General features: G+C 44.5%; 2 protein-coding genes across 2 annotated transcripts; both read right to left on the bottom strand.

Moving 5' to 3' along the window:
* Nucleotides 1-1,964: 1,964 nt before the first annotated feature.
* GUCA1A (guanylate cyclase activator 1A) lies at nucleotides 1,965-12,576 on the bottom strand. Its single transcript, XM_050952331.1, has 4 exons — nucleotides 11,479-12,576; nucleotides 6,434-6,583; nucleotides 5,577-5,667; nucleotides 1,965-2,125 (listed from the first exon to the last, which is right to left on the bottom strand). Exons 1-4 carry the CDS (start codon nucleotides 11,674-11,676, stop codon nucleotides 1,965-1,967), a joined length of 600 nt encoding a protein of 199 aa, XP_050808288.1. The 5' UTR covers nucleotides 11,677-12,576.
* A 3,665-nt stretch (nucleotides 12,577-16,241) lies between these two features.
* On the bottom strand, nucleotides 16,242-23,713 carry GUCA1ANB (GUCA1A neighbor). Its single transcript, XM_050952330.1, has 2 exons — nucleotides 23,651-23,713; nucleotides 16,242-16,860 (listed from the first exon to the last, which is right to left on the bottom strand). Exons 1-2 carry the CDS (start codon nucleotides 23,690-23,692, stop codon nucleotides 16,459-16,461), a joined length of 444 nt encoding a protein of 147 aa, XP_050808287.1. The 5' UTR covers nucleotides 23,693-23,713; the 3' UTR covers nucleotides 16,242-16,458.
* Nucleotides 23,714-24,514: the final 801 nt, after the last annotated feature.

Genomic DNA, 24,514 nt, shown 5'->3' with positions numbered 1-24,514 from the left:
AAGACCAAAGTGTGGACACGCTACATTGTTCTTTCTGTACAGATGAGACAAGCAGTAGTATTTCTACAGACACATGACAAGACATTACCTTTTAAGTCACTGCCATTGCTGTTCTTTCAAATTCCTTCATAGAGAAACAGGGCCATGCAGTTGTGTGTTTGAATAGTTCAGACATTAGTAAAAAGGCACATTTATGTTTTTAACATTTTAAAAGGAAGAAAAAAAGTCGCTGCAGTCAACACTCTTTTTTTCTAGCTCATGTTGGGTTTTTTAACCTTCCATTGCCTTTAGCTTAAAGATAGCCTCAAACCAAAGGATGAGTGACATAACAGTTGACTTCTGCTTATGTGCAAGCATCAGAGAAACTATTAAAGGGCAACTGTCTCAAAATACATATGGAAAGAGAAGATCCAGAGCATTTCTCCAGCTGTTCTGGAATCCCCGCTTTCAGGGAATTATAGTGGGTCAAAGCAAAAGAGATTAGACTGGACACTCTTAGAGTCAATTTTTCTTTCACAGAACATTGTCACTCTGGGCAGATTTCACTATGGTTAAAAAGTTAGCACAAGGTCCATGCACCACTTACAGTCTGTTCTGTGGGCTCATGATGGATTCAAGCTGCGCCCAAGTGCCCTGAATTTCACCCTATAATTTGAGTTGTGAAGTGATCCATTGATCCCATTTCACTCCATACAATTTGCTTACACTCCAGTTTACGACAAAGTTCTCTCCTTTCAAAGACATAATAAGGAGAAAAATGATTCTATCAAAAATATCTGATTTATTTTCCCTTTTGTGTATTTTACTTGGGAGACTTCTCTGTGAGAAAAATCATCACTACTACATTGTAAAATGCCTTTAAGTATGACCCAGGTCCCTTTCCCCCTATACACACACATACATGTGCCTAACCAGAGAGGGGTTTGCAATTTAAGTGCTCTGTTCAGCTAGGGTGCAACTGACCCCAGCGCAGTGTGTCCACAGATACCCATGTTGCCATTTAACACATGTTAAAGATTTAAGGGGTGCCTGGAGCCTTTTTTTGTGGGCTCCCTGTGCAGGTCCAAATTGCATCCTTATTGCCTATTTGCTTTGAACTCCTGCAGCAACCCTGGCGTCTGTGCTGATTTGGCTGACAGAAAAGCTGTTCATTATGAACTGGACTCTGCAAAGTCCTTGGAAGGTCACCTGTGTTTGTCACATACCGATTTCCATACAGGTCACATAGCTGTGGTTACCACTCTGCTCTCAGAGTGGGAAATTCACCCCGGGCAGAGAGCCTGTGCACTCCTACTTCACTTCCCCAGTGTTTACATCAGGCCTCCCCCAGGGTTTAAGCTTCCATTAAGAGCCAGGTGCTGCTTCTTTCGAAATCAGAGGGTTTTGTACTTGGCTTTAATGGAGTCAGGTTTTGACCCTAAGACTTAAGTGATGTGAAGATCTTGTGGGGCCCCTTGCACAGAGATGAATTTCCACAGTGGTCACACAGCAATGCGCCTTCTGAAAGTATGTGATCCTGCTCTCGCCTTCCTGGGACACATTCTTCACTTCTCTCCCTACATAGAAGCAGCAATATTCAGAGGCACCAAGCTGGCAATAGGCCCAGGTGGCACCATTCGGGAAGTCCATTTGATTCTAGAGCTGAGTCAGCTCGGCAGCTCACTCTCTTTAAAGTCTGATCCCTCTCTTTTACAGAGGCAGCAGTTGTTGCATCTGCTCCCTAGGCAGCGCTCGCCCAACGCCAAGAGGCTCTTGTTACTGCTGGTCTGCTGTTGTCCTCACAATTAACTGCATATACAACTGGTTTGACATGTTTAGAGGAGCTCCTGATTCCCCTGCTAGGGTGATATTCTAACGTAGGATGCTCTTATCACAGTGGCAGTAGCACAGCTTGCCAATTTCCCCACCCCCACCCCAATTTTTTAATAATGTTAGACAATAAAATAAAAGAGTTTTGAAAATTTCTATTCAGCCGCCTCTTCTGTCTGCTCCGAGTCCTGTGGGTTCTTCCCATCATTCTGGATCATCCGGACAATGTGCGTCAGGTCCAAGCTCCGTGTGAGGATTTCAAGGAGCACCTCGTCTTTCTGTACTCCCTCCATGAACTCCTCCAAGGAGAGCTCGCCTGTTTGCAGGAACACATGCAAAGAGGGGTCTGTTAAATCCTGCCCCCATTTCCGCTGACTTCAATGGGCCCTGAATCAGGCCCAGAGGAATTATGTAGATACAACATAAGAAAGGGCCTAACCAAGGCTCTCAGTCCCCTGCCAAATAAAATTAAACTACTGGCACAACCTCAAATGCCTCTCCACAGCTCCAATTGCTCTCAAACCCACCTCCTCCCCAGCCCCTGCAAACAGAAGCAGCTTGCAGTGTGCCCTGAAGGACAGTAGACCACAGGGCCATTTCTGATCAGCAGAGGGGAAGCCTGTCTGAGGCCATGTCTACATCTAAAATTTTGCAGCGCTGGTTGTTACAGCTGTATTAGTACAGCTGTATAGGGCCAGCGCTGCAGAGTGGCCACACTTACAGCAACCAGCGCTGCAAGTGGTGTTAGATGTGGCCACACTGCAGCGCTGTTGGGCGGCTTCAAGGGGTTTTGGGGAAGGCGAGAGCAAACCGGGGAAGGAGACCAGCTTCGCCGCGGTTTGCTCTCGCGTTCCGCGAACCACCCTGCAAACCGCAGGGAAGGAGACCTGCTTGCTCGGGGGTTCGGCGAACGCGAGAGCAAACCGGGGAAGGAGACCAGCTTCGCTGCGGTTTGCTCTCGCGTTCCGCGAACCACCGTGCAAACCGCAGGGAAGGAGACCTGCTTGTTCGGGGAACGCGAGAGCAAACCGCGGCGAAGCTGGTCTCCTTCCCCGGTTTGCTCTCGCCTTCCCGGAACCACCCAGCAAACCTCAGGGAAGGAGACCTGCTTGCTCGGGGTTCGGGGAACGCGAGAGCAAGCCGGGGAAGGAGACCAGCTTGATTACCAGAGGCTTCCTCAGGTATGCTGAGATACCTGCTTATTTCACGGAGGTCAAGAAAAGCGCTGGTAAGTGACTATACTTGATTACCAGCGCTGGATCACCAGCGCTGGATCCTCTACACCCGAGACAAAACGGGAGTACGGCCAGCGCTGCAAACAGGGAGTTGCAGCGCTGGTGGTGCCCTGCAGATGTGTACACCTCCTAAGTTGCAGCGCTGTAACTCCCTCACCAGCGCTGCAACTTTCTGATGTAGACAAGCCCTGAGAGCTGCAGGCCTCTCACAGATCAACAGCCAGCCCCCTCTCCTTTAGAAAGAGGGGTGTCCAACTTGAGTTCCTCTGATCGCACCTGTGTCAGTATGTCATGAGGAGAGGGGCAAAGTCCTACACCATTAAGGCCTTATCAATCAAAACTAGCATTTGAAATATAATCTGGAACCAACAGGATTTATTTACTGAAGGAGAGAGATTTTAAAAAAAGGAGCCTATCTCCCTGCCAGGTAGTCTAGGACTGTTCTCTAAAAGTTTCCAGTATCATTTTAAATCTCCCCAGTCAAAGGGTTTCTACCAGTCCTCTTGGGAGACTCTTCCCCAGCGGAGTGTATAACTCACTCCAGAAGTTTATCTTGACATTTCAGCTAAATTTTCCTCTTTCTTAATCTCATTCTCCTCTTAATCCCCCTAGTGGATTCTGGACCCTTGGGAATATGGACATCTAAATCCAAACTCTATGACAAGAGCTTGAGATGTTGATGTTACACCACCATGCTTATTTTGGAACTGTTTAAATAGGGCTTCTGATTTTAGGTTTTGAATTTCAGGTTTTACTGTTGTTTGAAACAGTGCTACATTGAAGTGCACAGAGGAACAAACACCCTAAACACTAAACCAGGGGGTTCTATAACAAGGATACAAAACTTAAAATAACATATAAGTCATTTTTATACATATTATAAAAAATTAAGTAGATTGTGTTTAGACAATAAATTTAGTAAGTACTTGGAAAAATCTTCTCAGAGCTCTGAAACCCCCCTGATTTTTGGACATCTACACAGAACTGAAAAATTGCTAACAGTAAACCCTGAACAATAAAATTAATAACCCCCACAAAACAGAAGCCCTGTACATAAAGCCAGATTCATGAGGCAGAATTTGGGGTCTGTTTAAGCTCTAGGGATTAGGAGAAGCAGAGAACATTTGACACAGTCCCACACGACATTCTGATAAGTCAGCTGGGGAAATGGGAGGTTGGCAGAACTACCATTAAGTGGATATGAAATTGGTTAAACAGCCACAAACAACGAGTAACTATTAATGGAATGATGTTAGATTGGAAGGAGATCTCAAGGCGGGTTCCACAGGGATCTGTTCTGGATCTGATGTTGTTTAACATCTTTATTAATGACCTGGATGTAGGAAGAGAGAGCATCCTGCTCAAATCTGCAGATGACACAAAGCTGGGGGGGAGCACAGAGCTAAAATTCAAAGGGATCTTGATAAATTGGAGAACTGGACTATAGACAACAAAATGAAATTCAGCAAAGACAAATGTAAGGTGCTACACTTAGGGGAAAAAACCCAAATGCACAAATACAGAATGGGGGATAAGTGGATTGGCACCAGCCCTGCTGAGAAGAGTCTGGGAGCTGTGGTGGATCACAACTTCAACATGAGTCAACAGTGCAATGTTGTTGCAAAATAAGAAAATTCAATTTTAGGTTGCATTAACAGAGGCCTAGCATGCATGTCACAAGAGATGATAATACTGCTCTATTGGGAAATAGTTAGACTTAGGTGGAGTATTCTGTCCAGTTTTGGTCACCAATGTATAGAAGGGATGTAGAGAAACTGGAAAGGAACTAGAGGTGAGTGACAAATATGATCAAAGGGATGGAATACAAGCCATATGAGTAAAGGCGGAAGGAAGTGATATATGTTTAGTCTGAAAAAGAGAAGATTAAGGGGAGGGACATGACAGCAGTCTTCAAATACTTGAAAGGCTGCCATAAAAAAGATGAAGAAAAATTGTTCTCTCTTGCCATAGAGGGCAGGACAAGAGACAATGGGTTCAAGCTACAGCAGAGCAGATTTCCAAAAGGAGGCTGGAGCCAACTGTCTTAGATGGTTTAGACACAACAAATCCTGCATCTTGGCAGGGGGGTAGACTGGATGACCCTTATGGTCCCTTCTAACCTTATGATTCTATGATTAAAAGTGGGAAATGTGTAAGCACTTAGAGTTCAGCCAAGGGGGGAACAGGAGAGGACAAAATGGGCAGGTTAGTTGGTACCTGTTTCTTCTTAGTTTGCTGAGACCTTGAACAAAATTTAAAAGGATTGGGGGCTAGATTTCCCCTTGCACCCTAAAGCTTTTTGGCCAGATCTTCAGATCCTCAGCTGATGTAAATGGCCATAGCTTTACTGATGTCAGTGGAGCAACAGTCATATACACCAGCTGAAGATCTGGCCTTTCATATGCTTTCAGATCCATTTTTGACAGCTCTGTTTCTGGGCACTCGAGGAGTTTGCAGTAACTTGGCAAGAAGAATTAGGGTCAGGAGGTACAAGTTAGAGCAGTGTTCTCTCAGGCATATAAAGTTCCTTACCATCTCCATTGATATCAATTTTATCAAACACCATGTCTGTGAATTCCTCAGCGGTCATTGTTTCGTTACATCGGTTAATGGCTCGGATAGCCTGGAGGCAAAGAAGGACAGAGAGAACATTTAATGAGCATGTTGTGTAGATTTATGAATCTGTGGGCAGTGAGTAGCAAAGGGGTGTGGCATAAATTACCAAATTTTCATGCAATGGGTTGGGTTCTCAAAGGGATAACAAGTAAAAAAAAATTTTTTTAAAGATTCAAAACAATTTAAAATACATTAAATGCATTAAAAGTTTAAGTAGTTACGGAGGCACATTGGGATATTTCATAAACCGTTGACCTCTGGAACTCTTGATTCAAATCCTTAGGTTCAATTAAAGTGCTAGTCTCAACGTAGTTTTAAATGGATGTATTTAAACAGCCCAGACTGGAACAGAAGGGATTGCTGCAGGTGAGAACTGGAAGTTACACTGGGAGATGTGTGGAGGCTGAGGGTTGAGGACTTGGACTGCAAGGGAATTTCAGTCCATCAGCACAGCAGTGGGGGAGAGCAACTGGCACAATGCATGCCCACACCAGGCATGGCACCAGCCACTGCTGTAATTCCCAATTTGTGCCTAAGTGAGCCTGGAGGTCCTTCAGCCCAGTATTGTGAGTGGACTAAAGAGTTGGCCAATGCTCACAAATTTGCCAGTTGACTGAGCACAATTATCTCTCTGGCTTGAAATGTTCTTCCTTTGGGAATGCGTTCTTGTGGCCTTTCTCTCTCTGTACGTTTGTCTAACGGCAGGTATCCAAGGTGCTATGGCAACACAGTTACTGGCTGAAGAAAAGAGAGGCAGAGCAGCAATAGCTCACCTTGATGATATTCAATAATTCTCCTCTGTCAATGCAGCCATTCCCATCCACATCATAGAGCTTGAAATACCATCTCAGCTTCTGTTCCACTTTTCCCTTCAAGACCAGGCTCAGAGCTGCCACGTATTCCATAAAATCAATGTAGCCATCCTAAAAGGCACAAGAACAGGGCTACATCAGAGGTGAGCATGAGTCAGATAGTCGGCTTTAAAGGTTCTGTCTGATATCTTTTGGAACAGCTGACTGCATTCCTGTAATAAAACTGGGATAATATTACTTACCTTTCTCTAACTACTGGGCCAGATCCTAAACTGGTGTAAATTGGCTATAGTTCCTGTGAAGTCAATAAATGATGCTAATTTATACCTACTGAGGATCTGGTCCAATAAATGTAAAAACACTTTGAAATCGCTGGTACTTATCTGGCCCCCATCACTGTAGTATCTGAACACCTCACAGTCTTTCATGTATTTATGGTCAGAACCCCTCTGTGAGGTCTGGTGGTGCGATTATCCCCATTCTACAGATGGGGAACTGAGCACTGACAGACTAATGACTTACCCAAATCTGAAGTGGAGTAGAGAATTGAACTCAGGTCTCTAAGGACCGAGGGGAAGACTGTAACCATTAGACTGTCCTTCCCATTTAACCAAATCATTTGGTGAAAAAAGACTAAACACGTTCAGATGAATTATTACTTTATTAATAAATACTGCTAATAAATATTATTATACAACAAACTGTAGTGATGTCTCTCCAATAGCCGTGATGGGAATTGGGAAACCCAGTTGTGTGTCGTTTGGGAAAACATTTCTTTCCTTAATTTAAACATTTATTTTTCAACTTTAATTAAGTTAATGGATTTTTAACTATTGCAAATGGAAGCCCAGGCTGTTCAAACAATCAAGAGTCATGCTGGTAATTCATTCTTGCCTGGTACTCAGGGAGACACAACAAAACAAAAGCTGAACTCAAGTTTTGCTGTAGCAAATGGAACCTGAACCTCAAAAGTGCAGGGTCCTATTTTCGATAGAGAAGCCCTAATTTGGGAGGGATTTAAAAAAAAAAAAGTCTGGCAGAATGAGCTCTCCATTCCTTACTTCAAAGATTTCCTCTGCATTTCAGCAAAACAAGGGATCTCAGGGGAACATTCACCTCCTTGCCATGGCCACCACAGGGAATTGGCAACATTTAAGTTCCACTCAAAGACCTATTTTTCAGGCTTACCTGGTGCATATGCCTTTTGCCTGTCCCTCTGCACAGGGGTGAATTGCATCCGCTCTGGATCAGGTTTTCTGTATCCTGCTGCATTTTCCAAATTTGAATAAATATGCAAACCAAGCAGACATAAGGACCTAAAGTTCAACTGCTCTATGTGAAACTAAGCGAGGTGAAAGCATTCACCCTCTCTCCAGTGCATTTTGAATGCAAGCAGCAGTTAGTTTTAGTTGCCCCAAACACATCCAATCCCCAAAGTGGTAATTTTTAAATTTGCAGATGTACAATGAGTTAATAATCAACAAGATCTCAGAGTATCTGCTGGACTTAGAGATTAAATAAACCTAGAGAGCTATTCCGTGCTATGGGAATCTCTTTATGCAATACAATTATATCTCAGGAAGCAAAGAGGAACAGGCTTATCCAGATGAAATCTGATGGGTTACCCAACGCTATCCCATCCATGTGCATATATAATTCTTTTCACTGCTAATGGCATTTGCACACAGATGTCAATGGGAGAAGCGAATTCACAAAGAGAATGTAGAATGGGGTCTTGCACTGTAATCTTTTCCCTCCGGAAACTGGGTTCACACTTGGTCAGGCCAACAGAAAAGGGGGTTTAGCCTCATTTTTCTGCTTAGTTACATTTGCCCCACACACTATAGTTGGGTGCATTCACCTGGAGAGGCTTAGTTCAGGGAAGTTACAGGTAGGACTGAGGTGTATTTGCAGCAGTGCTATGCAGGAGGGAGCTTGCTAGTCACCGCCCTGGATCTAGGTATTGATCTCTGACATTCACAGCTTCTTAAATTTCTGCAATGCCTACTCCCAAACCTATTTCAAGTGAAAAATGGCACACTGTACAAAGCGATGGTAATTCCTTGGGAAGTACGGAATCAGCCCACTGCTCAAGGGGCCCAGTTAAAGAACAGACCATCTGCTTTATTCCACAGTCACAAAAATCAGATTAGGTATAAATAGCTGCTGAGCCCAATTACCACCCTGGATTTCCTGTGCGTTGATTCATTAGTCAGGTGTACATTCAACCATGAGATCCCTTAGAACACCAATGTAAATACTGGCATATTGACTTTTGGTAATATTTTCAAGTCCTTTAAGCAATTTAAATTGATTTTCAATGGGAACTAAGATCCTAAATGAAGCCTTTTTTTATGTATGCAAATTTTAGCCTTAATTTTTAATTTAGCAGGGACTGGGGGGTTGTTTCAAAACCACCAGTGCTACTGAATGTTTAAGGAAGTCAAGTATCTCATTCTCAGTTTGTCTTTTTCTAAACAAACACATTCCTGTTGGGCAGGACATTTTTTTTAGCTGGCACCAGCTTTAATTTCATTGCACCAGCAGTTTGGTAGGTACTTTGCAGAGAGATATGAAAACAAGGGCCAAATTCTGTTCTCATTTACACCAGTGTAAATCTGGAGTAATTCCACTGACGCCAATAGATTTCTACTGATTTAACTGGCAGTAAAATTCTCATAAGGTCAATGTCTTTGATATTTTTCAGACACATACTAGTGAGCTTAGTGCTAACGATGCTGAATCATCCCCACTGAAGTCAGACAATAACTCAAGTTAGTGGGACTGCTCATGGAAGCAAGCACTACACCTGGTATGAAGTTTTTGCTGGACTGGGGCTTAAAGTTTTGTTAATGTGGCCAGATTCCCAAAGTTTCTTGCAGCATTTGGGTTTGGGTAAAAATAATATTGCAGAGAAGAATGGCATGGGGAGCTTCAGGGGTCAAAGGGCTCCAGAGGACTGTCGGCAGGTACTGAATGGCAGTCATGCTCCTGTAAAGTGCAAGGAGGCTCCAAAGATGCTTCTTCCCACCTTGGAGTTCAACACACTTTTCAACAGACAATGCTGCAGGGGCCCCATTCTATGCAGCCTGGAGAGTAATCGCCTGTATTTCGCCTACTGAGAGCTTTCTGTGTGGGTGAAATTCATTCCCGACCAGATAGCCTGCATAAGGCTTAGGTGACGCTTAAATCTCAGTTAAACTCGAGGTCAAGGATTTCAGCAGAACTCACATCTTCTGCACTGGGTTGAATTTTAGACACAAACTATTGGGATGAAATGAAACCTCAGACAAAGGGTGATGGATGTTATGAATGGCAGTTTGTGAGACAGACAAGGCCAGTGAGGTAATATCTTTTATTGGACCAACTTGTGCTGATGAGAGAGACAAGTTTTTGAACTTACACAGAGCTCTTCTTCAGGTCTGATCAACAGAAAGCCAACTATTGATAGGGCCCTGCCATTATGCAGTCAATTAGACCCAAATAAACCTTCAAGTAAACAGAGCTGCCTTACAGACAGCTTTCTTATCCTGAAAAGAGAGAAGAGCCACTAGGGCCTCCACCACTGCCAATCCATTCTATATGGAAGGTGAATAGATATGTGGTGATGGGCATCAGTAAACACCCTTAAGACAGGCAAATCCAGAATCACTCTGTTGATGTCACTTCCGGATTTATATTAGTGTAACAGAGGCTAGTTAATTATGCCTAGATAGCAATTCTTTTCATTTCCTTTCCTGCTGAAAGCTCCTTACAAGGTGATGGGCCTGATTCACTCCTGCTTTACTCATAGTATTATGTGGGAATAACTCCACTGAAGCCAATGAACTTGTGTCGGCATAACAATGGCCATGCAGTAATGACTCAGGGCCTGCATATTGAGGGATCTTCCAGCCATCACTGTGATGCAGATATGGCAGCCAAGGAAGTGATTCTGGATAATAACAAATATTCTCCAAATAGGGCCTGACCTGAATGGGCTTTGGATCAGGCCCATGAGGACACCATTAAAAAATAATCTTAAAGATCATGTCTTTCTCCCTTTGAAGTCAGGGGACATTTAGGAACTGATTTCAATGGGAGCAAGATCGGTTCCTACTACAAAGCACAGCATCCATTAGCAGCAACTGCTCTATCTGAACCTCAGTGGGTCATTTGCTGCTTTTGCTCTTAACAGCACCTTGTGACAATCATGAATGAATTTAGCAGGAGCAAGTAATTAGACATTTAAAAAGTTGTAAAAAGAGAAGCCCAGCACAAGAAAAACACAGCTATATAATAAAACAAATCCAACGATAATAAACATAGAAATCAGCAGTAAATACACTTAATCTTTGCCCTAAAACATGGAACATGCCATACTGAGTGGATGTGGAACTTACTGTTGCTCAGTCAAATTAATGTGGCACTTTTGACTCAATTTCTTTTTACTGCCATGACATTAGACCGTTTGGGATTAAAACGTAATTTATTTTACAGGGTTTAGAAACCATCAGATAAAAAAATTCTTTTAAAGTTGTATTAAAGAGAAATACCAACAATTCAAATAATTTAAAACTAAAAACAATGGAATATTTGTTTTGGAAAGATTCCCTTTTCTTTTACCTGCATTCATATAACAAACTCATTCGGAACATTCATGTCAAATACTTTCACATAAATATATTTATATGAACTTAATTCTCCACCATATTGCAAACTGTGCAGACATTTAGACTTGTGCAATATGAGTGCAAAGTAGGTGTAAAATGCTACCAAAACTGGTTTTGAAGAGTGGAGAATTTGGATTTGATAGTGTTTTACACCCACTTGGCCCTTTACATGTGTGTAAAGGACTGCATAACATGTAAGGCAATGGAAAGACAGGCCATATTTATATATTATTTGTATTTGTATTATCAGAGTACCTATGGAACCTTAGTCTCATATATATAGGGGTCCATACACACACAAACACATACATAGACACAGGTACATACATATTAAATAGGGAGGGTTATATTTACCTTATTAAAGTCAAATGTCTCAAACATTTGCTCAATGTATTTGTTTGATGCTGGACTCAGATTTTTCAAACCAAAAAACTGTTTGAACTCATGCAGGGTGAGCTGGCCCGAGGGACACTCTGTCATGAACTTCTTGTACCATTGGTGGCACTCGGTGGCACTCAGTTCTTCCACGGATTTCCCATCCATGTTCCCCATTTTCACACAAAGAGATGGTCACGTTTTTCAGGAACAATGAAAATTTTGCAGACTTCTCCTTCTCGGTTGTTGGTGGTTTGGTTGACTTTTTTTTTTCTCCAATTCTACTTTTTTGTCTTTAAATTTCAAAATCAGCTGATGTCACAGGAATTATGCTAATTAGATAACCCAAACACCCAACCACAAGATTTTTCTAATTCACTGTCACGAGTGACAGAGATGCAAAAAGGGCCCCCCTCCAGAGAGAGTTTCACACTTCCTAAAGTGAATTTAAACTCGCAAAACCCTCTTCAAACAAGGACCTGACATTTAAGTATGCAGCAAATCCTAATCCAGCCAATGAGGAACAACTGGTGATGGGATCCCAGCTGGGGCATCCAGAGTTCAGGGTTAAAATAGAAGGGAGGTAAAATGGGAGACTCTTGCAGATTACAGATAAGATTATGATGGCAAGATTTGCTCCAAGCATAATCTCCTAATCCACTTCATTTCTGATTTTGGGTCTGACCATGTGAGTGATGACTCTGATACTAACATCAGAACAAAAGAGAAGAGAGTAAAGTACTCTGAAGTCCCTTTGTTAGTCTGTCCTTTCACTTCTCCCCTAGAACTCAACTCATTACAGCCAGAGGGCTTTCAAAAGTGGCCAGCAACCAGAAAATGAAAAGTCAGGCTGGGGAGAAGAACATTTCAGCTCCTGTCATGTGTTCTGTTGAGTTGATTTTGATGGCCTAGGACAACACCAAGGAAAGAGGATCATCCTAAGCATTAACCAGCAGCCCTGCTAGCAGAGATTGGTTCCAGGGGGCAAATATCCAGTTAATAAATTGTCATAGCTCCACTGATTTCAATGGCACTTTACACCAGCTAAGGATCTGCCACCAATTGTTATGTGCCTTCATGATATGTGAAAAGGTCTTAGTGTGAATGAGAATTGGGCCCAATATTGTTTTCATATCAAAGGTGCAGCAAACAGAGAAGAATTAACAAAAAATTGATCCTATTATAATAGGCCAAATCCTCAGCGTATAAAATGAATAGAGCTACCTAGATTTATACTAGGTGAGGAACTATTCCATAGTATTCATAAATATTTTTCTCTTCTACACACCTTAAAGTAAGGAGCCCAATTTTGCACATGGCCTGATGCTGCTTTCCCTGCATTTATGCAGTTATGAATAATAAAAGAAAGGCTTCAAATTAAAGGTGTGCAGGCTAGTTACACTTCATCAACTCTTTGTCAACTACATTTCCTAGAAGCTTGACAATGGCTAGGCAACAGAAACACCTAGCGGGACAAACATCAGTGAAAAACCTGGCAGAATAATATAAGGCTGAACACAGGGTTTTTTTCCGGCAGAAATATTGTGAGGTTTGATATTCCAGCAACAGTCAGTTTAATGAAGTGCAGTGCACTCCAACAAGCCAGCAATGAGAAATTCAACAGGGAAAATGGGAACACGCAGAAGCAAAACCTTTCCCAGACATCTACAAAGTGAACTGTGCTAACAATGAACTGAATGTGGAGAGCTCCTCTCATTTGAGTGTGCCTCAAAGGGCTTTGCACACATTCATTCATTAAACCTCACAGTTTCTCCTTCTGAGGCAGAGCAGTATTATTTCCTGAGTTTTTACAAAAGAAGAAACTGAGCTACAGAAAGGTGATTCAATGGCAGAATCAACCACAGAACCCAGGCGTCTGATTCTCCATCCTCTGCTTTAACCATTACACTGCACATGTTCGAGGAGCTGGGAATAGGATCGAGCAGCCCTGACCCTGCAGTCCTATTCTCTAATCACTTAATATGTTGCACACCTGCCCTGTTTTCCCTCAATGGAAGCAGAAGTTCTCTCCTGACCCCGTCCCCACAACTTCTTATCTGGGCTATTTATGGCACCGATTGTTCCTGGCCCTTACGTGGGTTAACACGAGGAAGGAGAGCACGAGAAACTTTCCTCTCATGTGCAACAAATGTAAGGGCCTGGCACAATCGCACCCGCTGCACAACAAGCCTAGAGGTGCACAATACCCCAAGGGGGAAAGGAGGGGCAGGGCCAGTGGTTCCCCTTCTGCCCCAGCCTGTGGGGAGGACAAGTCCACTGAGAGAGTCAAGAGCACCCCCTGGAGGGTGGTAAGTGACCTTCCTCTGCATGCCAATTGTGGCATTCTAGTTGCCTGCACCTCCCCTTACTCATGCTGAGGGGCCCTGAGGGGGCAATGTACCTTGGGAAGGAGCTGCTCTGTCAGGGGCGGTGCAGAGCACTTCCTGCTCAGCGAGTGACAGAAGTGTGTGGCTTGTGCAAGAGGGATTAATATCCAGGGCAAGGAAACACCTTATGCTGCCGGAGGAATTGAGGGCAACCCTCACAGATGCGCAGGATGTAAGGAGATTCCCCCAGATCTGCTGCTGATATAAGCACCAATTAGGGTCAAATTCAGCTGTGGGTTACACCTGTGAACATCTACTTTCCAAATCCAGTCAATGGAATTACACTGGGTTTGTCCCAGTGCAAAGGGGGAGCAGATTTGGCCTTTAGCGTCATGGTGTCAGGGGGCTGCCCTCTAATCAGCAGAAGTGGTCTTGACCCCTGGCTAGACCCTTAAGGGAAGGAAGGGAGGGGAGAATTTACCTTTCCCCACTGCCGTGTCCCAGCGTGGCCTCTGCCTGTAAGCTGTCTGCTCTGCATTACTCATCACGCTAGCAATCCCCAGGTCCCAATGATCAGTGGAAGGCAGAGGCTGGGACTGGGAGATACACAGACAACCTAAAAATAAACCACTAATAAAAAAGTGTGGGGGCTTGTACCTCAAGAGCCATCAGTGTGCTAACAGTATATGAAAATACCAATGCTTTATAAGAGCTTCCGGTGGAGATACCCAGGACCCACGGGAAACAGCCTGCACTCTCACAGTCGGTGCTAAAGGGGGAACACAGGAAGCAAATCGAGGCCTCCACTCCCCTGTGAATCTTGACAGCATCTGAAATATGAGGTGCCACTGTTCTTTAGCTAAGCCTCAGTTAAGTGTACTCGGTTCTTCAATTCAGAGTCAGCAAATGCAGTGGCACCTGCTGCTAGCAGGAGCAGACAGAAGAGATGGGTCTGAAATGAATCTGGTTAAAACACACCCAAACTTGGCTCTGGCTGCTCAGGCTAATCTCTAGCGCACTGTGAGTAGAATGAAAGCCTCGAATTATTTCAGGATATTGCAAGGTGCCTGGTGAAATTCCCAGCTGTGCCGCAGACTCCCTGTATGAGTTTAGGCAAAGCACTTGGGCCCAGATCCTCAGAGTGCCTAGTTTAGATGCCTAGTTTTCAATTATTTCAATGGAAGTTAGGTGCCTAAACACCTTTGAGTTTCTGGGTCTTGGACTCGCTGGGCCTCAGTTTCCCAGTAGTAAATAAGGGGATGATGATAGTCTTCTACCTCATGGCAGTGGTCATGATGCTTAGTTAATTATTGTAAAATGCTTTAAAAGTCTTAGCTGAAAGGTGCTTCTAAGGGGGTGGCTGGGTTTCCCCCCAACCCACTCTGTTAGCAAGAGTTAGAACCCTACATGAAGTTGCTGAGTAAGTTCTGCTGGCTCATTATAGCAAGTGGGACTTGTTAATTCTACCAAGATAGGAAGTGTGTGATGATCACCTGACCAGAAGGCACAAGGGTCTGGGGCACAGAGATTTCTGCAGGGAAACCCTAGGACCAGCCAGACTTGGGCTGAGATTTATGACATACTGTTGATGTTTCAACTGCCAGTCAAGCCAAACTGCACGAAAAGGGATATGTTTGGACAATATGAGTACACTGTTCAGAGCAGAGTGGGAAAGTCCATCAGCTCACAATGCTACAGAAGGACAAAATATTATGATTATAGTTGTACCTTTCTGCCAATGCATTCAATTCACCAGGCTATTAAAAAAATTCTGTATACTGTGTGCCACCTGACATCTTTTACAGTGTACTCTTAAGTCAGGGCTAGTAGAGACCTCCCCAGTGCATGTTACATTTCAGTGACAATTACCAAACACAAAACAAACTTTTACAGCTCCAAACAGAAAATGAGCTTTCTGCCTCACTGAGCACATCATACCATGCCATAAGGCCTAGCAATGAAGGGGTTCTTATGCTTTCCAGAGTCTGACCAGGACTTTGGGAAACCAAAGGAGAGACCAGCTCCTACAGAATGCAGCCCAGGTTCTACACTGAGCCCAGTGCATGCTGGGGCAAGACTTCTGGAGTTTAGTCTGTTGTGTGGATACCCATGCAGTACACAGATGATCAGTAGCATTCATATTTTATGCACCTCAGTGTTGAGTCTCAGTGCCTCAGTAAGGGTTCCCAGCAACCCGGACACAAGTCTGCCTGAGTTTTCCTATACAAATACAAATACATACTCTAGACAACATATTTCTCAGAAATCAGTGCATTCATCAGGTGGATATATTCATCAAACCTAACAGCATCTTCCCCAACCCCCCTATCCATTGTTTTGCTCTCACAGGCACCAGCTGTCATTTTAACATACTTCATTTAATGTGCCAGCTAGTGGCTAGTTTTGGTAACTTAACCACAATGGTAGGTTTACACTATGGCACTGCATTCTGGAAGGAGTTGGGTAGAAGTTACAACAGCCGTTTGCTATGCTGCTGTGAAAGTTTAGCTCCTGCAGTATTTCCCAGGTGGTCTTCTAGAGTCATCCAAATAAGCTTTACCTTACCCTTTCAACCAACACACACTGCACTAGAATATCCGGTACAAATGAGAGGCTCTGGCCAGGCATACTGTTAGTTTCGTTGCTTTGGGTTTATTGTAACCAACTGTGGTTTTGTCCCCACAATGGGTCTCCACTTGACAACGTTTGCACTCTCTACGTCCATCACCTTCCTGGTGTGATCGGTGTCCCGGCAATACCGGTACCCACAGGTTGGCTTCTGCGCAGTGTAAAATGGCGCGTACGAATTAGAGTAATTTGATTTATAGAAGACAAACTTGAGCGAATCAGGCTTATGACTCCCAGGGTGTACAACGAAAGGAACAAACATAGAGGCTAAAGATTGGTCCTTACAATAGCCTATTGGAGACGACTGATCCTTGGATGTGCGTAGGGGGCAAGGAAAATCCTGTGATACTTTGGCTGTTTCTCTTCCCTTTGATCTCTTGCAGGCATTGATGGGAGCCCCATTGACCTGTGAAAAGAAAAGTCAAACAAAGAGACATTGCAATCCTTTTGTTTCTGCACAGAATTGTAGGAGTTTCACGTTCTCTCTATCATCTACCCAAATATAATGGTGCTGCACTAGAACTGGAAAGTGAAACAGATCAGGCCTAGTAGTGAAAGTGGCCACTCTAGTTACACTGAACAGCAAACAGTCAACAGCTGGTATAAATGCTAAAAATCTGGCCATTTAAAATTCTTCAATGAGTGTTTGAAGTGTTGCTCGTAGTACAGGTAGGGGACTATTTAAAGAAAATGTATTATTTTTAACTTGACAGCATCTCTTTACAAATACTACTAATGAAGAAAAAATATACTAAGGAAATTCACATACCAAAGGTAAAACTAGATCCCAAGGACTTAATTCTCTGTAACCTTGCTCCTTTTGCAGTCATTTGCCCACCACCAACCGGGTGTAAAGAGCTATCAAACTGTTGTCTTGTGCTCCCCATCTGTCTGTCTGTGTCTAGCTGTTGTCTCTTATCTTAGATTGCAAGTTGTTTGGGACAGGGACTTTCTTTTTGTTCTGGGTTTGTATATAAATGTTCATCAGAGTAGGGACTAGGACAAAGGTTAGTGCCCCAGAGTCACTCACACTTTCTTTGTCCAAATAACTACTCAGGTATTTTATACAAAGTGGAACAACTTTAACAGAACAGATGTAGAGAGCCCCACTCCAGGTACATAGCCCACTGGTTATGGCGCTCATGTAGGATGTGGGAGATGGGTATTCCAAGTTCCTGGTCCTGAACAGTGATTCAAAACTGGGTGTCCCAGGTCCCAGCTGACCTAACCAGTGGGCTACAGGTTACAACGGGGGTACCGCCCCTCAGTTTAATGATTGTTGCTCTTTGCTTTTGTTAAAAATGACCAACATGAAATGCTTCATCTGAAGCTAAGGTTTTCTCCACTCTTTCAATTTGCCAGAAATTCCCCTACCGCATACACACACACATACACACACAATCACTTTCACTTTGAGCAGAACCAAACCATTATTTTGATTTTTTTGGAACTGTCAATGAAGTGAGACCATCAGTTAAATTATTTGCACAGCTCTACCAGCAACTCCCTGATCACACTGCTGTGCCTGCTCACTGGCTTCCTGATGCCTTGCCAGGCCGTGCATTTCTGTGCTACTTGTATGACATGTTCTTTGCAGGCCCTAGCCACAACCTTGGCACATCCATCGGTGGGTCTATTTTTATTTTGCACACAAATATGCAAAAGATGGAGAAGAAAATATGAATCAATAAATCTTATATGTAATCAATAGAGAGCCACATGTTCCTTGTATCTTGAGCCAACAATGACATCACACCCAAAATATGTTGCACAGTTCACCACCTTATTCCAGCTGAGCATATCCCCTGTGGAAACACCACCTTCCAAATTTGCACTAACATGATGTTTTTGCAGAATGAGGTGATACTGGCTTGACGACAGAGAGCACTTGTGTTCATGTATTTTGAGCTATCCCTAGGGCGCTAGACTAAAGGGTTAAGGCGTAATTCTTTAGCACAAAAGATTCTCAGTTCTACACCCAGTGATGGTTTATGAAGTCATGGGATTCTTACAGCACGTAGTATGAACAGATTCAGATCTAAATGTGCCTCATCTGGGTAAAACACAGCATGTAACAACTTTCTCTGCTGACAGAGTTTAGTCTTTCATCTCCCCCCACAGATTTTCATTCTCTCGTCACAGATCTTTTTTACCCAGCTTTATGACAAACACAGCCCGGATGGGACACTATTCAACAGGAGTCAGTGCACCAATGGCAGGAGTGCTCGGGAGATTGGAAAAGGGAGAGGACAGCCCTTCATCCCTAGGTCAGCTGCCTGAATCCATTCCTGACCAGATGTTGCTACTATCAGACTCATTTTTCAGAGGCTAATGAACAACTAGGTGGTGGTCCTAGACCAGTTCCTAATGGATCAGGTACTCACTGACATCAGAACTGCACCCAACTAGAAGCCCTGCTAGTATTCAGGGATCACACAGGCCATAAATGCCTCTCTCAACCCTAAAGGTGATCTCTCTATGATAGGGGTCAGCAACCTTTCAGAAGTGCTGTGCCAAGTCTTCATTTATTCACTCTAATTTAAGATTTCGAGTGCCAGTAATACATTTTAACGTTTTTAGAAGGTCTCCTTCTAGAAGTCTATAATATATAACTAAACTATTGTTGTATGTAAAGTTAATAAGGTTTCAAAATGTTTAAGAAGCTTCATTTAAAATTAAATTACAATGGAGAGCCCCCCGGACTATTGGCCAGGACCTGGGCAGTGTGAGTGCCACTGAAAATCAGCTCGCGTGCTGCCTTCGGCACCTGTGCCATAGTTTGCCTACCCCTGCTCTATGCTGATAAATACCAACGTGGTGACACAGGGAAAGCTTGCCCATGCGATATCTGTTCTGTGCTGTCAGTGCAAGCACTTTGTGCTAGTGTTAAATTCTCTGAAAGAATGAAAACAGAAACAGGATTTAAATGCACGTAGGGCTGAAAAACACAGGTCACTTGAGGAAGGTGCAAACATCTCTCAGAAGTAAAATGTGAAGGCTTTCTTGGCAGGGACATTATGTTTTTACCTTCGTAATTTAACCAGCACTTACAGATGCTCAGGATATGCTGCTTTTCACAGAGGACGCCCGTGATCCTTGGAAAGGTCAAATGGGAACCAAGTTGTCCCTGTTCAATTATTAGTTGTGCATCCTAAACAAAATCTTTGGTGCCTAGCTTTATTTTTAACCATGTAAAGAGGTTTCCATGACGCCCTGGCTTATTCAGCCAATCTATTTTCGGCCTGTATATCTGGCTCTGACCACTGGGTCCTAAACCTATTAATCACGTAACAGGAAGATCAGTAAAATGATTATGTAAATTACATTGCCTACTGTCTTTTGAGGCCTCTGGCAGCTGGCTGTCACCCACTCCCCAGACAGCCCGCTGCCAGAGGCCTTAATGCTCTCACTGCAGGACCCTTTTCTTCAGGGATCCTCCATCTGCCTCTGAGAGATGCTCAGATTTAGCTCAGTGCCTCCTTGATCTTCCCTAATGGCTAGTGCTTCCATTTGCATTGTGGCAAGGATTCCACTTGGTGGTGGCTGTGGGGGGAAAAGAGAAAATCTTCCCATCTAAGATATTCTCAGGATGCCACTAACATTCAGAAGTTAATCTGCTTTCAAAGACCCTAATCCCGAATTTATTGAAGTCAAGTTAAGAATCCTATTGGCACCACTGGGCTCTGGATCAGACCTAGCTGCAGCTTGCAAGCGAGAGGTCAGCACGTTCCAGCCTTATGGAACAACAGGCTTTATAGATGATTTACTGGCACCTCTTCCCCACTCTAAACTGTCTTTACTTTGGGAGGACGGCATTTACTTCTCGGAATGACAGTCTCCACACGGGCAGTGTCCCTGGTGCCAAGTGTCTGATAGGAGTTAGAGGTGATAGCAGACTTCTGTTGGAATGTGCAGAATTGCTTCCTATAGACTAGTTAGAGAGGATGGCTTGCATGTCTAAGCCCTGAGTCTGAAGTCACTCATGGTACATCTATACTTCATCTGGAATTGAGCCTCCTAACGCCGGTAGACAGACTGATGCTAGCGGGACTCAAACTAGAGGACTAAAAATAGCAGCATTGATGTAACAGCTTGGGATAACTTGGGCTCTTACACCCATCTGCCCCTGTCATTTGTCTAGCTTGACTCACCACCGGAGTCACAGCATCCACACTGCTATTTTTAACATGCCAGCTCAACCTAAACTAGTTCAAGTCTGCCTATCTGGGTTGGGAGGCTCCCTCCCAGCTGCAGAATAGATATACTCTAAATTTTCTGGAAGTGCAAATCCCAGGGAAGTCATCTCAGCCCTCTTGTAGATGTATAGTTCTTACAGCCAAAAGGGACCACAATCTGCATCTAGTCTGACCTTCTATGCTTCCTGCATCAAGCCCATAACTTCTGGTTGAGCTAGAGTGTATCTTTTGGAAAAAAATCCAAACCTGATTTAAAGACTCTAGATAATGGCAAATCCACCACAACTTTAGGGAATTGTTCTAGTACTTAATAACCATCACTATTAAAAATTTGCACCTTAGGTACCAACACTTTGGGTACATGTTGGGTACTGAGCTCTTCTGAAAATTTGGCCCCAGTTGGAGAATTGGGACCTTATTTTCTTGCTCATCTCCACCATAGTTTTCACCTCTTGCTAAAGTACATTAAGTGTATCAAGAGGGCGGCTTGAGATTAGTAAACATCAAAGATGTTGCAGGCAATTACCACACCCTTTAAACAAAGAGCATCAGATAATAAGTACTTCAACATCTATTATAGTCCTTCTCTAAAAGGTATGATTGTGGAGAAAATGAAATGCAAGGGAAATTGGAGCAGTTAGCGGTGACTATAAAGGAGACTTTTTGCTTCTCAGTATTGTTCACCCCACATATTCAAAAATCATGTGTTAGGCTCCAAAAATTATGAGAAGCAACAAAGAGTCCTGTGGCACCTCAAAGACTAACAGACGTATTGGAGCTTTTGTGGGTGAACGCCCACAGATGCTTCTGACGAAGTGGGTATTCACCCATGAAAGCTCATGCTCCAATACATCTGTTAGTCTATAAGGTGCCACAGGACTCTTTGTTGCTTTTTACAGATCCAGACTAACATGGCGACCCCTCTGATACTTAAAAATTATGAGAGTAATTTAAAAATCATGCATTTTTTAAAATGAAGTTTGGGTACTTTTTATGTGCTTTCTGGTTTCTGAACCTTTAAGATGCAGCTGGATCATATTTCCAAGCTTCTCTCTGTAACCCTGAAAGCTAGAAACTTTTTTTTTTTTAATGAAAGCTGAGATTCTCATGTCATTACATGACTCAACGAGCTGGGATTTCAAGAAAAACATATTATGAGACTGGAGATAAAATTGTGAGTCCCACACACATTACAGCTTTTAACAGAGCAGCAAAACAGTGAGTGTTCCCAAACTCTATGTATTTTTATGTTATCCAGCTGGTTTCCAGTGACCCTTTCTATAGCTGGTCACAGCAGGTGACATACATACACATCAGTAACCATGCACAATACTACCGCCCATGCATGTGCACTTTTGAGATGAGGTTAAGGGATGACAGGAATTGCATTACCCTGGTCCATCTAGTCCAGTATGTCTGCCTCCAACAGTGGCTAGCACCAGGTGCTTCAGGGGAAGGTCATAAATCAATAAATATCGTTATGACATGAGATGGCCTTGAAGGGACCAGAGCCGCCTTACATTAACTGTGCCAGCTGTTTAGCACATTAGCAGTGTCTCTGCCAGCCCTGATGTGTCATGGTTTGCTGTAATCCATGTAAAAAAAAAGGGCCCTCTCACAATTCATAGGGAAAGATAACACCCCCACAGAGTACCAGCATCACCCAGTCACTGCTGCCAGCATGGTAGGGAGTGCTGCACCAGGTTGAATATTTGGAGTTTGGGCTGAGGAAGGGGAGAAGGAGTACAGATGGGTGTGCAGGGACCAAACGCAGGGTGTGCATGGAGGATTTAGATCCATGTAGTGTATGTATATGTTGACATTTCATTACATGAGTCTGTTTAGATGACAAGCTCTTCAAGGCTGGGACCTTTCCTCAAATTCATCGGTAAAGCACCTAGGATAAAATTTTCAAAATCACCAAAGTGACTTAGGCACCTTGGTCCTGTTTTCAAAGGGGATTTAGACACTTAGGAGCCTCAATCACATCAACTGACTAAATACTTTTTGGAAATGCAATTTAGGTTCCTAAATCAGTTTGGCTTTGCAACGCTGAGTGCAGTAATGCCCAAATACCTTTAAAAATCTAGATCTGAGTACCCAAGGCCCAATATAAACATAGATTTTGTGTCAGAGCAGCCATTTCAGCTAGGAGTGGGCATTTTATCCTAAATAGTTACACCAGTCCAACCCCTGGCGCAGGCTCAGTTAGACCAGTACAAAGGTGATTATACTAGTATCATATATTCCCCATCTCACACAAGGATAAACGATACATCTGACGAAGTGGGTTCTAGCCCACAAAAGCTTATGCCCAAATAAATTTGTTAGTCTCTAAGGTGCCACAAGGACTCCTTGTTTTTTTAATACCAATGGAAACATTTATATCTATAACTGCGTCCACGCTACACTGTACCTTACTACCCGTATAGTTAAGACAGGGCAACTTCAGTGTGTAGACAAGGCCAGAGTCACTTTTGCAAATGGAACTCAGGCCCCTAAGTCACTTAGATGCTTTGGAAACGTTGACTCCCTGCTATAGGTGCGATGTGCTAGATGGATAACGGAGGAGTGAGGGGGCTGGAATTCCATTTCCAGGCTGCTAGCGCCTTGTGCCCTGCTGGGGATTGCCATGGGGAAGTCTCCGCTTTGACAGGACTGTGGCACCTCTGCCAGGATGGTTAATTTCCCCCAGATACTTTCTTGAGTGATGTCGTTGAACGCTCTGTTCTCCCCAGGGAAGTAAACAGCCGGAGGAATCCCTCCCTGCCCTGACCATCCCCTCCTCCCTGGGGGCGTGGATTTCCCAGCCCCCCACACTGGGCGCTGCTGTTTCTTTATGCACCCGGCCAGGCGCTCTGTGCCCGGCGGGTGGGGAATGGGGCTGGGGGGCAAGGTCCTGCTAGCGCCGACCGGAGACCGCCGCTGGCCCCGCGCTGCTCTGCAGCAGCAGCGCCCCCCTTGCCTGCTGCAAAGCCCATTAGCCCGGCGGGCTCCTACCTGCGAGGGAATCCCCCCTGCGGGGATCCCCGGCTGCGTCATCCCGCCGCCAGGCCGCTCCGCACGTGGGCTGCCGCCGCTCTAAGCTGCTGGGGAGCGGCCGGCGGTGCCTGGTGCTGCCGCTGCCGCCCGGGGCATGGTGACCGCTGCCCTCTGCTCGGGAGCCTGCTGCGCTGCGGGGCCAGGCCGGGCCATTGTGACTCGGCCGAGGCGTCAGCTCTGCCCACGAGCTCCTGGCCTCGCTGCGCCCAAGGGGGAGAGCAGGGCTGGGGAGTCAGGGCAGGCCGCTTCCCAGGGACAGAGCCCGGCCTAGGAGGGGAATCCCTCTCTCCCCCTCCCTGAGCCGGCTCGCTTCCCCCTGGGGCTCCAGAGGGAGTGGACTTTGGTGGGGACAGGGGCCATTAGCAGGAGCTGTTGTGAATATGAAGGTCCTGATCCCCTGAGCTACTTTGGGCAGAGCCTGGCATCCAGGGCCGGCTTTAGGCCAATTCCACCAATTCCCCTGAATCGGGCCCCGCTCCCAGTGAGACTCTCTTCCCTGGCTAGAGGCGCCTTTTTAATTTTTACTCACCTGGCGGCGCTCCGGGTCTTCGGCAGCACTTCGGCGGTGGGTCCTTTGCTTGCTCTGGGTCTTCGGCGGCACTTTGGTGGCAGATCCTTCAGTGCTGCCGAAGACCTGGAGTGAGTGAAGGACCCTCCGCCGAAGTGCTGCCGAAGACTCGGAGCACCGCCAGGTGAGTATGAGCCCCATGTGTTTTTTTACATACCCCTGCTGGGGCCCCGTCAAAACTCTTTGAATTGGGCCCTGCACTTTCTAAAGCTGGCCCTGTCTGCGCAGGGTCCCCGGGACTCCAGCTGGGCTCC

Source organism: Gopherus flavomarginatus, chromosome 5 (genome assembly GCF_025201925.1).
Source record: "Gopherus flavomarginatus isolate rGopFla2 chromosome 5, rGopFla2.mat.asm, whole genome shotgun sequence".
In the NCBI taxonomy this organism is placed as follows: Eukaryota; Metazoa; Chordata; order Testudines; family Testudinidae; genus Gopherus; species Gopherus flavomarginatus.
The sequence above is the reverse complement of the archived record's forward strand: the minus strand, read 5'-3'. Positions and strand labels throughout refer to the sequence as shown.

Excerpts from the sequence above, each read along its gene's own strand:
- GUCA1A (XM_050952331.1), bottom strand. The coding sequence starts at position 11,676 with ATGGGGAACATGGATGGGAAATCCGTGGAAGAACTGAGTGCCACCGAG. Across the intron at positions 5,668-6,433 it reads AATTATTGAATATCATCAAG|GCTATCCGAGCCATTAACCG; the intron begins GTGAGCTATTGC and ends CTTTGCCTCCAG. Across the intron at positions 2,126-5,576 it reads AATTGATATCAATGGAGATG|GCGAGCTCTCCTTGGAGGAG; the intron begins GTAAGGAACTTT and ends TCCTGCAAACAG.
- GUCA1ANB (XM_050952330.1), bottom strand. The coding sequence starts at position 23,692 with ATGACGCAGCCGGGGATCCCCGCAGGGGGGATTCCCTCGCAG. Across the intron at positions 16,861-23,650 it reads CAGGGGGGATTCCCTCGCAG|GTCAATGGGGCTCCCATCAA; the intron begins GTAGGAGCCCGC and ends TTCTTTTCACAG.